This window comes from Toxotes jaculatrix, chromosome 8 (assembly GCF_017976425.1).
Source record: "Toxotes jaculatrix isolate fToxJac2 chromosome 8, fToxJac2.pri, whole genome shotgun sequence".
NCBI classification, from domain to species: domain Eukaryota; kingdom Metazoa; phylum Chordata; class Actinopteri; family Toxotidae; genus Toxotes; species Toxotes jaculatrix.
The window spans coordinates 6,290,211-6,303,503 of NC_054401.1; the positions used below are offsets into that span (position 1 = coordinate 6,290,211).

The 13,293-nt window shown below is 39.8% G+C and overlaps 1 protein-coding gene across 3 annotated transcripts in view; it reads left to right on the forward strand.

The window, feature by feature from the left end:
- Window positions 1–4,354, forward strand: part of si:dkeyp-97a10.2 — a 7,393-nt gene extending 3,039 nt beyond the window's left edge. For 2 of the 3 annotated variants that reach the window (XM_041043455.1, XM_041043456.1), the window contains 3 exons: window positions 1,622–1,861; window positions 2,720–2,816; window positions 3,127–4,354. In XM_041043455.1, the coding sequence (XP_040899389.1) occupies window positions 1,622–1,861; window positions 2,720–2,816; window positions 3,127–3,187 (398 nt within the window). In that variant the 3' untranslated portion in view covers window positions 3,188–4,354. The remainder of the gene's footprint in view (window positions 1–1,621; window positions 1,862–2,719; window positions 2,817–3,126) is intronic. The other variant, XM_041043454.1, reaches the window with a different exon arrangement.
- The last annotated feature ends 8,939 nt before the right edge of the window (window positions 4,355–13,293 follow it).

Sequence of the window (13,293 nt, forward strand, 5' to 3'; positions counted from 1 at the left end):
AGATTCTGCTGCAACAGTTAGTCAGCTAATCGGGCAGTTAACTGACACAAGATAAATCAATTTTAACTATAGTCACTTTATCATGCTATCAGCTGATCCTGGTCCCATCCTACAGTGTCCATTACAACAGAAGGTAATTTCTTCACTCTCTTATAAACTGGAAAAAAGAATCTATAAAGAAAAAATCTTTGATGTCCCCTGGTACACCACATCCCTCAAGGCTCAAGGCAACAAGCAATCACACTGAATGGATTTTTTTATTTTTTAGTTTGTCAAAGAGGCATGTTCAAGCTAAAACTGAGCGTTAAGTTGCCCTCCTATCAAATTATCAGTTGGAAATGACGAACATTTCAGATTATTTTAACCTGAATTTCTTCATTGACAAAACAGTCTCACTCAAAAGTCCAGCGAACAGCTGGAGCTGTTTGGAGCTTTTCTTACATAGTCTTGCTTTGATGGATTTTTTTTTTCCTCTTGCAAACAGCTGCCCATCGGCAGCCCACTTTGCCTTGAATTTAAGGGTTTTCTCAGGGATTTCACAGAAACTACTGAAGTTCAAATATATGTTCAAAGTTCTGTGAGAGCTTCTTGTTCATCTTCAATTCATTGTTGAGGTTTCACAAGACATTTTTGACCTTGCAAAAAGCAATCTTTTAAAATCCCCTTGTTTTTTTAAAAAAAAAAACAGTTTTTCAGACAAAATTAACAACATGGACACTGTCAAATTAGGATAGGCATTTTTTCTTTCTTCCTGACATTTTACTGACTAAACATTTAATTGAAATAATCAGTAGTTGCAGTTGCTATCAAAGACGATTCTGTCCTCTACAATCAAAACGAGCCCAGAGAAAGTCACACGGTTGGGAAGGTCAGTGGATGTTGGGGCTGCCAACAGATGGCAGCGGAACAAGGGAGATATGAATATAAATACTGTTCTGCTGCAACATTTTTGAAAAGTTTACAACAAAAGTTAATGTAAATAATATAAGTCCCATACACGCACACCTCAGCATAATGTGAAAGCAGAAATATTTCAAATACTCATCAGCTGACCTTTCTAGAGTTAACTCCCACAATTACCAATGGTATAATGAATGTGCTTTAATTTCATGCCAGCAGGCATTGTTTCTCTCAGACAGCGAATGTCTCATTTAATAATGAAACATTTGAAATTAAATTTGCCTATAGGCCTCGCTTTGTGGGTCTCTCTCTTTGTTTCTGTGCCTCTAGATAATTTTGGTCTCGCTGTAGCTTTCTAGTTTTCTGTCAGAGCTTCTTTGCTTTTACTCTCATCTGTCTGCTCAAATGGTATCAATTCATCAGCTCCTCTCTTCTCTACATCTGCTCTCTCAGCTTTCAGGGTTTCCATCATCCCATTCTCCGACATTATGCCTCACTCTCTGGTCTCATTATTGTCTCTGAAACTGAGCCAGTTTCTCCTGACAGCATTAAACGCCTCATGATTCTTTGTCTTAGTCCCTTTTGGACAGCCATGTGCCATTTTTCTTATTTTATAACTGATAGATGCCCATACCTGAACACTTCATATCTCATCTACTTTCTATAAAGCTATAAATTTTTACCTCCACACTTATCACCTATTTTCATATTGTCTTTCCAGAGGCAGTGCACCACGTCTCTGTCAGCATCAACGTGTCGCACTCCTCTCTGGTTTGTGGCGAGGCCTGGGGGACAGACCCACACTTCAGCTGGCTCCACGAGAGAGTCGCCATCACCAGGACTGTAGGAACAGTTTCCAAAGACGGAACGACATTGTTTGTGACCATGAACCCGATTTGTGGCCACTTCACCTGTATGGTTACCAACAAACTGGGCTACAGTTCTGCCACTTTCACTGCAGGTACGATTTTCACACTATATTGTTCGTGGTGTGCCCCTGAACAGAATTAGTAACACTGTGCTTAGAAATGTATGACCTGTGCACAGTTTGCAGAGATTAAGTCCATTTACTGTACTATTTACCTTACATAAAGCTGCACAGATTAATGTGAGTATTTTTCCCCATTGTTAATATAAACAGTCACTCAAATAGTGAGTAATTCCACCTGACTTTGCTGTTCCCATCAGCTCTACCGACTGTTTTAGCATCTTTCAGCTAATTGTTTCGGTTTACAGCCCACAACTTTACTCTTTTAGTTCACTCAGTCTATGTTGCTTCCAGACACAGAGTAACTTCTACTTTGGCCAAATACTTATGTTGTGCGATTATGGTAATGTTTAATCCTTGTTTGTGTAAAATAATTGATTGGATGAAAAGGTGGCTGTGCCTCTTGACATCTTATTTGAAGTCAGCTCACTGTGTTGTGTCATGGATATTCAGAAATCTGGCTCTTTTATACCATGGCTTATGGTCTATCTGAGCTGTGTCCTGATTGCACTTTGTTCTGTGTATTGTATCACTGGCGGTGTTTCAGTGATAAAGGATTTTCCACAGTGCGATCAATAAATCACTACCGCCACTACTGCTACTGCTGCTAAACAGGCGAGACAAATGCAATTCTTCGTATCTGCCAAGAGGGGTGATGATCCAAAGACAGTCAGGGTATTTCAGGATACCTCCTGTTAGCTCTTGCTCTTCCAGTCAGTTTAGTGACTGTACAGACTTGTTGCGGTGGACCTTTCTGGCCTTTTGGAGCAGCCATGTCAGATGACTTGTGTTTTTACGCCCCCATCTCATTGTCTTTTCCTTACTTGACAGCACCTTGTGAAACAGAGGGCAGAGGGACGACGGCAGCTGTAGTGTGTCTCGTCCTCCTGCTGCTGGTTGGAGGAGGGCTGGCATTTCTGCTGTGGTGGTACAGTAATGCACACGGACAGTGGCAGGCACAGACAGAAATCTCATTTCAGGCTATGTTCTCATCATAAAGCCATACACTGAGAGGAAACAAGACAGTGGTAGTAGCTGCTTTAAAGAGGAGAGAAAAAAAAACTCAGGGTACAAAATGAAAGCTACACCGCTAGAGTCCTCCCACACACTATGTGACACACATGGGGCATGACAGACCAGGTCGTGTGTGCTAACAAAACTACAATCATGTTTACTCAAGCCAGTGTACGCTTTGTCAGTGCTGTTTGATCTAAATTTAACTGCTGGTTTCTTTTCAGGAGACACAGGCGCAATAACAGAGGAGAGAGTCTGCACGAACGTTTGGATGACTCCATCTAAGAGGGGGAAAAAAAAAAAAAAAAAAAAAAAGGTCTAAGAGAGGAGAACAGGGAATGAACTGAACCGTGAGGGAGGAACTTCCTGTCCTGTGAGCAGTATGACCTTACACTGCAGTGGAACAATGTGAAGAGTGAACTGCTTGCTGGCAAATAAAAAATATCTAAAAATGGATATTCAACTTGAAGTACCAGCAGTGTCTTTAGACTGCCTCCTGCTGGGCTTCACCTGACACTGTGTATTTAATAGCAAATGTAATGATCATTTTGTACACTTGTATAATGTATTTAAATGTACTGTATTGCCTTCATAATAAAATCCCTTCAGAGACTCTTTTCCCCATTACTGCAGATGTTGATTAGTTTTCTGCCCTCGCTATTTTTGTTGGTTCACAGCTATACAGTGAGCTCAACACTCCTCCAATAAAGGTTACAGGCAGCAACACCAAATTTAACCTTTGTTTAGCCTCAGCTCTCGCTCCTTTTTCTCTACCTCTAACCAGCTAGCCCCAGCCCATCTCATGATAATACTGAGTCACTGTAGTATCCAGTCTGTCCTCAGTCCAACATGAGAGGATGAAGAAGGAGCACTGCCCAGAGAGTGTATATTCTACACCCTGTAAAAAGTAGAACATTTGCACTGAAGTACAGTATTTCAGTAAAAGCACTTAGTTAGATAGAGGTTTCCACTACTGACTCAATTCTTATTTACAGTATTTCAGTAGATAATCATGTTAGTCCAGCTGGACTGATGCAGTCCATGTACTAAAATTTGTTGTTTAGTTGTGTTTGTGTACTTACTGCACCTATACAGTCCATGACACCCTCTTTGAAGTTGGATCAGCTACTAGAATGATGTGCAGGGTATTTGCTGTGAATACTTCAGAAGGGAAAATGAAATTGGTTATTGATGTCTGGCTTTGCTGTCTAGCCACATTCTGCTACAGCAAGTTATTTCTCTATTGTCGATGCAGATAAAGAGTGGTCACAAAAAATGTTCTGAAAAGGTCATAGTAAATGTTTGCTTATTTTTTTTATTTTAAATTAAATTAGTTCACCTGGTGATGGATCAGAGAGTCTAAACTTTCCCCCACAAAAAATGTTCAGGTAAATAATATTTCTCATAATTTTCTGTGTTTTGTTTTGGCTCTCTTAGGATACCCATTAATACAATCAAGTTTTATCTGTTAGAAACGGACAAAAATGCATAAATGATTTAATAAAATAAAATTGAATACTGTGCAGGCGGTTTTTCGCTGATTTGGCATTGAATGCTCGAATTCAGCTTGATATGTTGTGCTTTCAGTGTAATGTGGTCCCATCCCATTGTGTATACAACTATGTATTTCTGAGGGTAAATTTATCTTCTGGGATTCCTGTTCATTTGGGTTTTGTTGTATTTCTTTCCCTTTGTTGAAATGTTCTTGGTATTCATCCAGACACTGCAGATTGTGAGCGGCAGATAACACACTGGATGCATTACGATCCACTCTAGAGATGTTAACTTGCATAAGAAATGAACCCTTCAACCCCCAGCTGTGTTATGGCTGTGCTCCGCAGAGCTACATTGGACCACATGGAGGAAACGGAACCAAAAGAACCATGAGTCAGATAGAGGACAAGCTATATCAGGTGTGGGAGGAAAAAGCAATTGAACATCTGCCATGAAAGTTTTGGCATGCCTCTGGGAGATTTAACCAAAGATCATTTTTTGCTTTCTATGCCAATATCTCCAAATATATCAAAAAAAAAAAAAAAAAAAAAAAAAAAAAAAAAAAAAAAGCCACTCCATTTGCAGCAGCAAAAGTCCTCAATACTGCCAGACCTTAATTCTAATACAAGAATGGTAGATACAGCTTATTGCTCCCTGAGGCTAAATCCTGAGGTGGAAAAGACAATGATGAAACATTATGAAAATGGAATGAAAACTGGAGTGACAGGAGTGGAATACAGATCAGTCACTACTGATGTCAGGCTTGCTCAGAGTTTGTTATGATACCTGCCCTACAAATGCTCCTGTCCTATATGAAACAAATGCAGCATGTCAGCCTGACATGCGCCTCCAAAGCTGAAAATGCAGGCAGTATGTAAAACATACATTGCCAAGTGCAGATTATCCCTCTCCAGAGCATTTTTTTTGACAGTATAACCGTTAAAGGAGGGCAGAACATTGCTCAAACTGCTGCCTTACCCAGATTTCTGCCAAAACCTCCCTGTCAAAAGCCCGTTAGCACTGCTCTCATTGTACTGTTAGTGTACCCTGTGCTCCCTTGCATTCATGCACCTCCCATCAGACTACAGAGGAGATGGAGGTGCAGCATAGTCACATCCATCATGTGGAGCTGAACCTGCAAGTTGCAGAGCCTCCTCTGAAGCTGGTCCCATATGATAAATATTAAAAAAAAAAAAAATCCTTACAGCTCCTCAGGGCACGGATGGCATTTTTCTTAAACAATATACTTGGTGATGTTTTATATTTGTATTGTTGTCAACAAATCTGATTCAGTGACCAAAGACAAAAATGAACTGACCCTAATAAGTTATTTTTTAAGCCAAAGCTTGATTTTTTTCTATAGCAGCAATGAAGCTGCCATTGTGGGCTATTTTGCATAAACATTTGTACTCAATATCAACAAACCTGTGGCTTTAAATAGTCCAGCAAATACAATGCTACCTACTGCGCAAGTTAACATTTCTAAGAGCTGCAATGCCGAACTCATTAAGGAAATCACTTTGCCATCTTCAGAAAATTAAGTAAATATTCATGACCCATTTCTGAAGATTCATCTTCAGTTAGATGAAACTGGGGCTTGGGGACTGACAGATTCATTGTTGTATTTGGTCATTTTGTGGCATTTGTTGACAGTAACAAAAAGCAGAATATTGCCAGCCTTATCTTTAAATGGAAAAAAATTACTGAAATATAAATTTCGGTCTACAATAGAAATAGTTTTCTCCCACAAAAGTTCATAAAAAGTCTGTAGTTCCCCAAAAGTAGCTCAATTATCTTCACTCCATGCCATTTTGGAGTATAGTGGCCCACAACAGCCATCTGCAGAGAAAAGGTCAAAAACATCAAACATGATTTCACTCTGTAACCCAGATATTGCTCCATAAAGCTGCTGCTTTAAAAACAAGTCCACAGCCACAGAAGTCCTGTGAGGCTGTACTCACACACTGTGGTGCTTTGAGATGAATGCCAACATTCCCAAAATGACAAGGCTAACATGCTGATGTTTAGCATGTTAGTTTATTTACCATGTTCAACATCTTAGTGTTGCGTGTTACCATGGTAACATTTTCTAATTGGCTCTAAACACATAGTACAGCTGAGGCTGAAGTGAATGTCATTAGTTTTGGAAGCCAGCAACCAAAGTATCAGACAAATTGAAACTTTGGATTGATGGTGGTGCTATATTGACCAGTCAGGGGATGGCCATAATTATTAGGCTTCATCCTCTTGGCACCATGAGCGTCTGTACCAAATTTCATGGCAAAGCATTCAGTAGTTGTTCAGACTTGAGACTGGACAGTCTGAACCAACAGATTGGCACTACCCACACCTCTATCATGGCTTAAAGTGATTAGGTGATGTTAGTTTAATGTATTGGTTGAGAAAATAGTGGAGAGGGCCCTTTACTGTTAATTTTGTTGCTTAACCCTCCATCAAAATGATCTGTAGATAATCAAATTCATTATAGATGCATTGCCCAAGAGTATAGTAACTGAATAATGGCTGGGAAGGACAAACTGTTAGAATGGTCCATCATAATTCACACAGTCCATAAAATAGAAAAGACTGTCTGCTGACCCCTGACAGCTCAATATTATCTTATTATCTTACCACCATCTCTGCAGTCAGCTCCACGCGCACGCACACTTGTTTATGGGGTGCATTGTACTCTCTCTCTGTGGAGCTGTATAGAGCAGCGCGCTGATCCATGACACATCCATGAGAACCGTCAGCGGCCAGTCTTCCCTCTGTTGACCCCCAGTTATTCAGCGTCTCTGTGCATTCCAGCCATGTTACTCTTATCACAGCTGGATTTCCTTGCCAGAACTATACGTATTCATGTTTATAGATAAAGGTCAGTGAAGGGCTAACAAAAGGAGAATGGGTGGTCTTGTGAGATTAGAGAAAAGCGTGACTAGCTATTTATAGTCAGAGTTGGCAGTTTCATAATTTAAGAATGTTGCTAGGAGCCTCTGAGTCCTTTGAGCAATAGGGTGACATTTTGGGAAGTGTTTATTTGCTTTCATGCTGAGAGTTAGAACAGCAAATATGTTTAGTAGAAAACAATCACTGGTTGGATTAGGTTTAGAGCTGACATTTTTTCTGTTTGTTTTTAAAAATGAAAGAAGCAGTACATTTTTAACAACAACAGGATGTATTTGCTGTTGCAGTATCAACTTTATTTGGAGTTTGGAGATCAATACCACTCTCTCATCTGTAAGGTCAGTTTGAATCTAGTGCCAGGAAACAGTTGGCTTAGCATCTTAGCTAATCATGAAATGACATTTGGTTTTGATGGTTATCAGTTACAAGGCTGAGCTCACTGAACGTAGTGTTATGTCAACATCAAACTAATCAGAAGAGAGGAGGGGAAGATTTATTGAAATAAAGCCTGACATTTTTTTTGTGGGTGGAAACCACTCAAACTGTACAAAAGTGGCCCAGCGGGGTGGAAAACCATCTACCATATATTTGCTGGACAGACCCACGGGTGGTATAGATCTTCTAATCTAACTCTCAGTAAGAAAGCAGATAATAATTGTCAGCATGTTGAACTAGTCCATAAATTATGTCATTTTGGCTCAGATTTAAAAAAAAAAAAAAAAAAAAAAAGATGTTCATAAAATTTAATCAAAGTGCATGAAAAAAAGATGTGGTTGAGTTCCCTTTCCAGAAACCTTTAAAAAGGAGCCAAATATTCTCTCAGCAGACAGTCAATCACAAACTATGCTTACATACAAAGATTGGGATATTATTAAATCAATATTTGTTGCTGACTTTGCCCAACGGAGGCCAACTCCTGTGCTGGAATGGCCTCCTGCAGCTGGTGGATCCTCTTTTGCAGGTTGACGCCTGTGATAACTCCCTGCGCTACCAGGTCATTTGTCATCTATGGGACAGAGGAGATAGTGGTGTGCAGACTGAGTCAGGTTGTTTTTCCTGTATATCATCCGCCCTCCTGACAGGAGCGATGGCAGAGGTGAGAGGTAAAATGAAAATGTCACATTCCAGATACAGAATTTGAACACAGATGCCCTGTGATGTTAAAAAAAAAAAAAAAAAAAAAAAAAAAAAGTACTTCTGGCTTGACAGCACAATTCTCCACAAGTCTGCATCTTCATGCCCACATATTTATTTTTTAAAAACAGATGTCCTAAAGATGCCCGATCTCTGGCTTCTCTTCACAAAACACTCAAACATACACTGTACATATTGTATGTGAGCCCTGACAGAGTGCACAGCACCTCATCCTTTCCTCACCAGGCCTGACTTTTTTTTTTCTATTTAGTTTTTTGGTGAATTGCTCCCACTCCTGTTGAGAGGTGGAACTGCAGGGGATTTTGAGCCAAGCCAATGATTGGTGTAGAAACAGCAGGAAAAGACAGACCACGTATTGTGTAAATTGTTATCCTTTCTTTCAAGTGAACAGTCATGACACTGGATCAGAGGATATTTTAGCTTGGAAGGTTTCCTACACCAACTCTGAACCGGGGAACTGTTCGCTTCACTACTGGGATGAAACAAATTGAAGTTAGAGACACTCATTTCTGAGGCCCTTAAAAGTTCTGTTTTAAACAGCAGGTCCATGTGAAGAGGTTTCTCATGTCCGACTGACTTGTCTTATGTCATCTTGGGATTTGATCTCAATATATCTCTTGCAAAAATCTTATTTTTAATGAGACATCCTGAATAAATAAAAGCTGTCTAACGCTTATATAATCACACTGTGTCTGGACTGGACACAGAGTCCCCAAAAAACTGATCTCATTGCCAGCCTGACAAAGCCGCTTCACTGAATTTTAAACCCCAAATCTGTTTTGTTTGACAGTGAAAATTAGGTGATCTGCAGCATATTTGCTGCAAAGTCCGAAGTGAGAGCATTTATTCAACTCTCATTCAGTATAAAACAGATGAGTGGGGTTGTTTTTTGTTTGTTTTTTTTCCCCTCCAACAAAACAAAACTGCGACCACTCAGAAGCAAGCACACACACCCTCAAACAAAGAGCTCCCGCTCCTTCTCTCCAAATGCTTCCTTTTATAGCTGCCTGGTCAAGGTGCTACAGGTGTATCCGATCATCATTAGATAATCAAGGACACCTGCAGAGATGTGGGCAAGAAGCAAGAGGGGAAAAAAGAGAGAGCAAATGAACAAAGAAACACCATCAAAGGGCACATGTAACACTGTATTTCATATTCATTTTAGAAAATAGTTTTCAGTCAATCAACCTTTTTTTGGGAAAGAAAGAGCAAACAAAAGAGGGAGAGAATTTTACTTTTGTGTTTCATTCCCCTAATCAGCTGTATGAGAGACACCTGTGCAGTTCAGGCAGTGGCTATCAGATCTGTTTGTACATTCAGTTACTTTGCAAACTCATTTATAAAAATGGTGATTAAGACATGTATTAAACCTGACACGTACTTCCAGTTGGTATTTATTTTAATTAGAACCAGTTATGTAGCTGCTTTGGTAATTATGATAAAGTGTTGCCTGCTTGAATTGCTGCTGCATCAGTAGTTGACTTTGTGAAATAGTATAATGTGGCAAGGGAGAGATTCTCAGACAAACTTGACAAATCCTCACCATCACCGACTGAACCACTTTCAAAGTGACGCCTGGCGTACAATTCAACAAACTGCAGCCTCGGAAATTAATGAAAGAACACCTCTGTCCAAAAACAGCCGCTGGACTTGACTGTGATTTTTAGGTTCCTCATACCTTGGTGACAGTGGTTGGTAAATCCCTAACTGACCTACATCTTTTTTTTTTTTTACAAGATAAAATGTTTGAACAACTTGTCAAAAAATGACTTATATAATATAATTTATTTTTAACATTTTATATAAATATAAAATGTGGCACTTGTAGTGATGTTTCCACACAGAATTATCACCTGACTTTGTGCTCCCCATTTGTGCTCCCCCTTTTTTTATTTTTTAGTTTTACTACCCATGTTTTGATTCACTCTCATAATCATATCTAGCAGTGCTGCTCTGCTTCTTCTTCACTGAAAATAAATTAAGTCCCGGTGGTTGGAGCAGTCTGTAGAAATTGCTTTCACCCCCAAACATTTCTGGCAGATGGTAGATATCTGCAAGATGACAGAAATACCACTGAAGATGATTGTGGTATGTAACCATTGCGTTTAAAGCTTTTTCCGCTGCCCCCAAGTGGCTGAAAAAAATCAGCAGACACCACTTTACGTGTTGTAACTGGTGTTTTCATGTTGTTGTTGTATCTATTTACTAGTTATTGAACAAAAATCTTAGTGGAAAACCTGCTTTGACTTCACTGATTGGCTGGAAATGCCACACGCTTGAAATTACACAGCAGTGCATTTTCTGAGAGGCGTCTGTTTGACTCAACAGTGGCTCTCCTTTATTTAAATGATGTACGGAAATTAACGCCGTCATTTTGTCAGCTGGATGTAGCAGGGCGCAGGAGGACTGAGCTGCTCCTGACAGTTAGGATGTGAACATAATCAGTGCTGAGTCCCGCCCTGCAGAGTATCTGGTTTCTCACAGAGCACCCATCTCTCCACGTTTTTAATGATGAGAAGTGTTCCTGCTCAGCAGTGATCGTTTGCTTTGCTATTGTTCTCTCATTACTCTGTGCTACAGCTTCATGCCTCCTGAGTTTGTCGCAGCATTTTGATGTTCTAAAAGTGAACAAATGCACAGTTTCTCAGAAAACAAACAGGTTTAATTCAGCTTCACTTGAGTTAACCAGTGAACCTGTAGTGATAGAAGTGTATGTGCGACAAGAAAATACTCTTCCTATTTGTTTTGGAAACTTTAAACCACAATAAATCATTTTAAATGGAGATGTCATTGAGCTGAAAGAGAAGGGCTACGTGGCCATGAATCAAATCCAATGTCTCAATTCAGCATTTTAATACTATAAAGTATTTTTAATACTTATTTCAACAGTGTTGTGTTAATATACTTATTTAAGAAGATGTGCAACAGACACCAACCAAAGTGCGACTCAGGAGGACTGCTACCAAATTAAAAATGTGAAAATTCACACCACCCCCTCTTTTCATTACTTGCTCCTGTGTTTCTGTTGTGTGTTGCACTGTAGGACAATATTTTTTGTGAATCCAACAAATAAAAACTGAGCAATTTTAGTGCGAGTGTTTAAAGTTTAATTCTGATTCTTTTTGTCATTTTATTCTGGCATAAACAAGCTACATAATGAAAAAATAGCTACTTTTTATGGTCTTCAAGATAATACTTCAGGACAGCACTTTCTTCAGCCTATAAATGACACTGGACATATGAAAAAAAAAATCCTGCACTTCAGCCTTTTGTGGCTAACATATACATACATGTTTTCTTTGAAAACTCTAAAACATTTAAAACTGATTTAAAGGAATCTCAGCTATTTAAATATCACAATTTTATGTTTATTTCAAGGCAACTGTCCTTTTTAGAACCCCCCCCCCCCCACACACACACACACACACACTCACACACACTCACACACACAGGTGTTTTGTGTTTTTGTGGCTGATTAAACCTCTGTTCAGGTTTACGCTGCGCAGAGCTTTGTTGGGAATCTTGTGAAATCATGTACTAATAAGGATAATATAGGTGTAATTTATCGTGCCCTAACAGGTGCGGCACAGCGTCGGGGGAGGGAAAGACCTGTCGATACCACGGTTTGTATACACCAACACAGTCAAAGAGGCGCAATCAGGGAAAATAAATGAAAACACCTGTGTTACCATGGCAAGTGTGACAGGCCTGATAATACCTCCCTCTCACTCCCACTGCTTCTCAGGTAGACACTGTTCCTTTCTACCCCAGATATCTCACCTGTTAACACTTTAGCTCATTAGTGGGAGCAGCACTGTGGAGGAGAGCGTGTCAGTTTGGTTGTTGGCAGGTGTCGATGAACATTTACTGATTATTCTCACTGGTTGCTTGGATATGGTCCTCCACTTTCACTTTTTTCATGCAATGTGTGTGTTTAGGTGTCTGAGTGTGTAGTGAAATAAACACCTACGTGAGTGGGTTTTTTAACTGCATTCCCAGTGATATTCAGTATTAACTTGGTTAACTCTGGCTTTCCATAGAGCCACCATGAGGTCAATTTTCCTATCAGATGTGTTTTGTGGTAAGTAGAACATGTTAGCATGCTAACATATGAACTAAGATGGTAAACATGATCATTAAAGCATGTAGTGTGTTCACACTAGAAAAGAGAAAAAAGAAATTATATCCAGAGCAAACAGTATGCATGTATGGATTAATGAATAGGCCAAACAGGCACCTGATCATGGGGGATAAGCACCCTGACTCAGGGGGGTGGGCTGGGTTGGGAGAGTGTGGAAGCCGTTCCATCTCCCAGCATGCCCCTCTGTGCATGCATGTATAAAAGTAAGCACCCTGACTCTGGGGGTTGGGTTGGGAGAGTGTGGGAGCCCTACTGACTGAGCAGGTCATCAATAAGACCAAGCTTGTTCTTTTCAGCAGATTTCCTCATCGACAGTCAGTGTCTTAACTCTTAACGAGTTGTAATTTGTACCTTTGAATACTTAAGTATGTTTAAAAGCAAGTACTCCACTGTACTTTAACTCAAGTAAAATTTTGACTGAGCAACTTTCATGAGTAGTTGAGTAACATTCGAGAAGGACTATCTATACTTTGAGTCCAGTGTTTTGGGATTGAGTATTTTGTTCACCACTGGTGACACTTTACATTTTTCTAATTTTTGACTGTTTTTACTTCTACAGCTTTCACGCAAATCTGGACTGCCCAGTCCGCTTGTGTTGTTCCAAATATGTCTGTCGCCTTGATGACGAGGACATCCTCCAGTTTCTATGGAGTATTGCGGTGGTGATTTCTCGCAGGGGAATTGTTTGTTGTTTTTT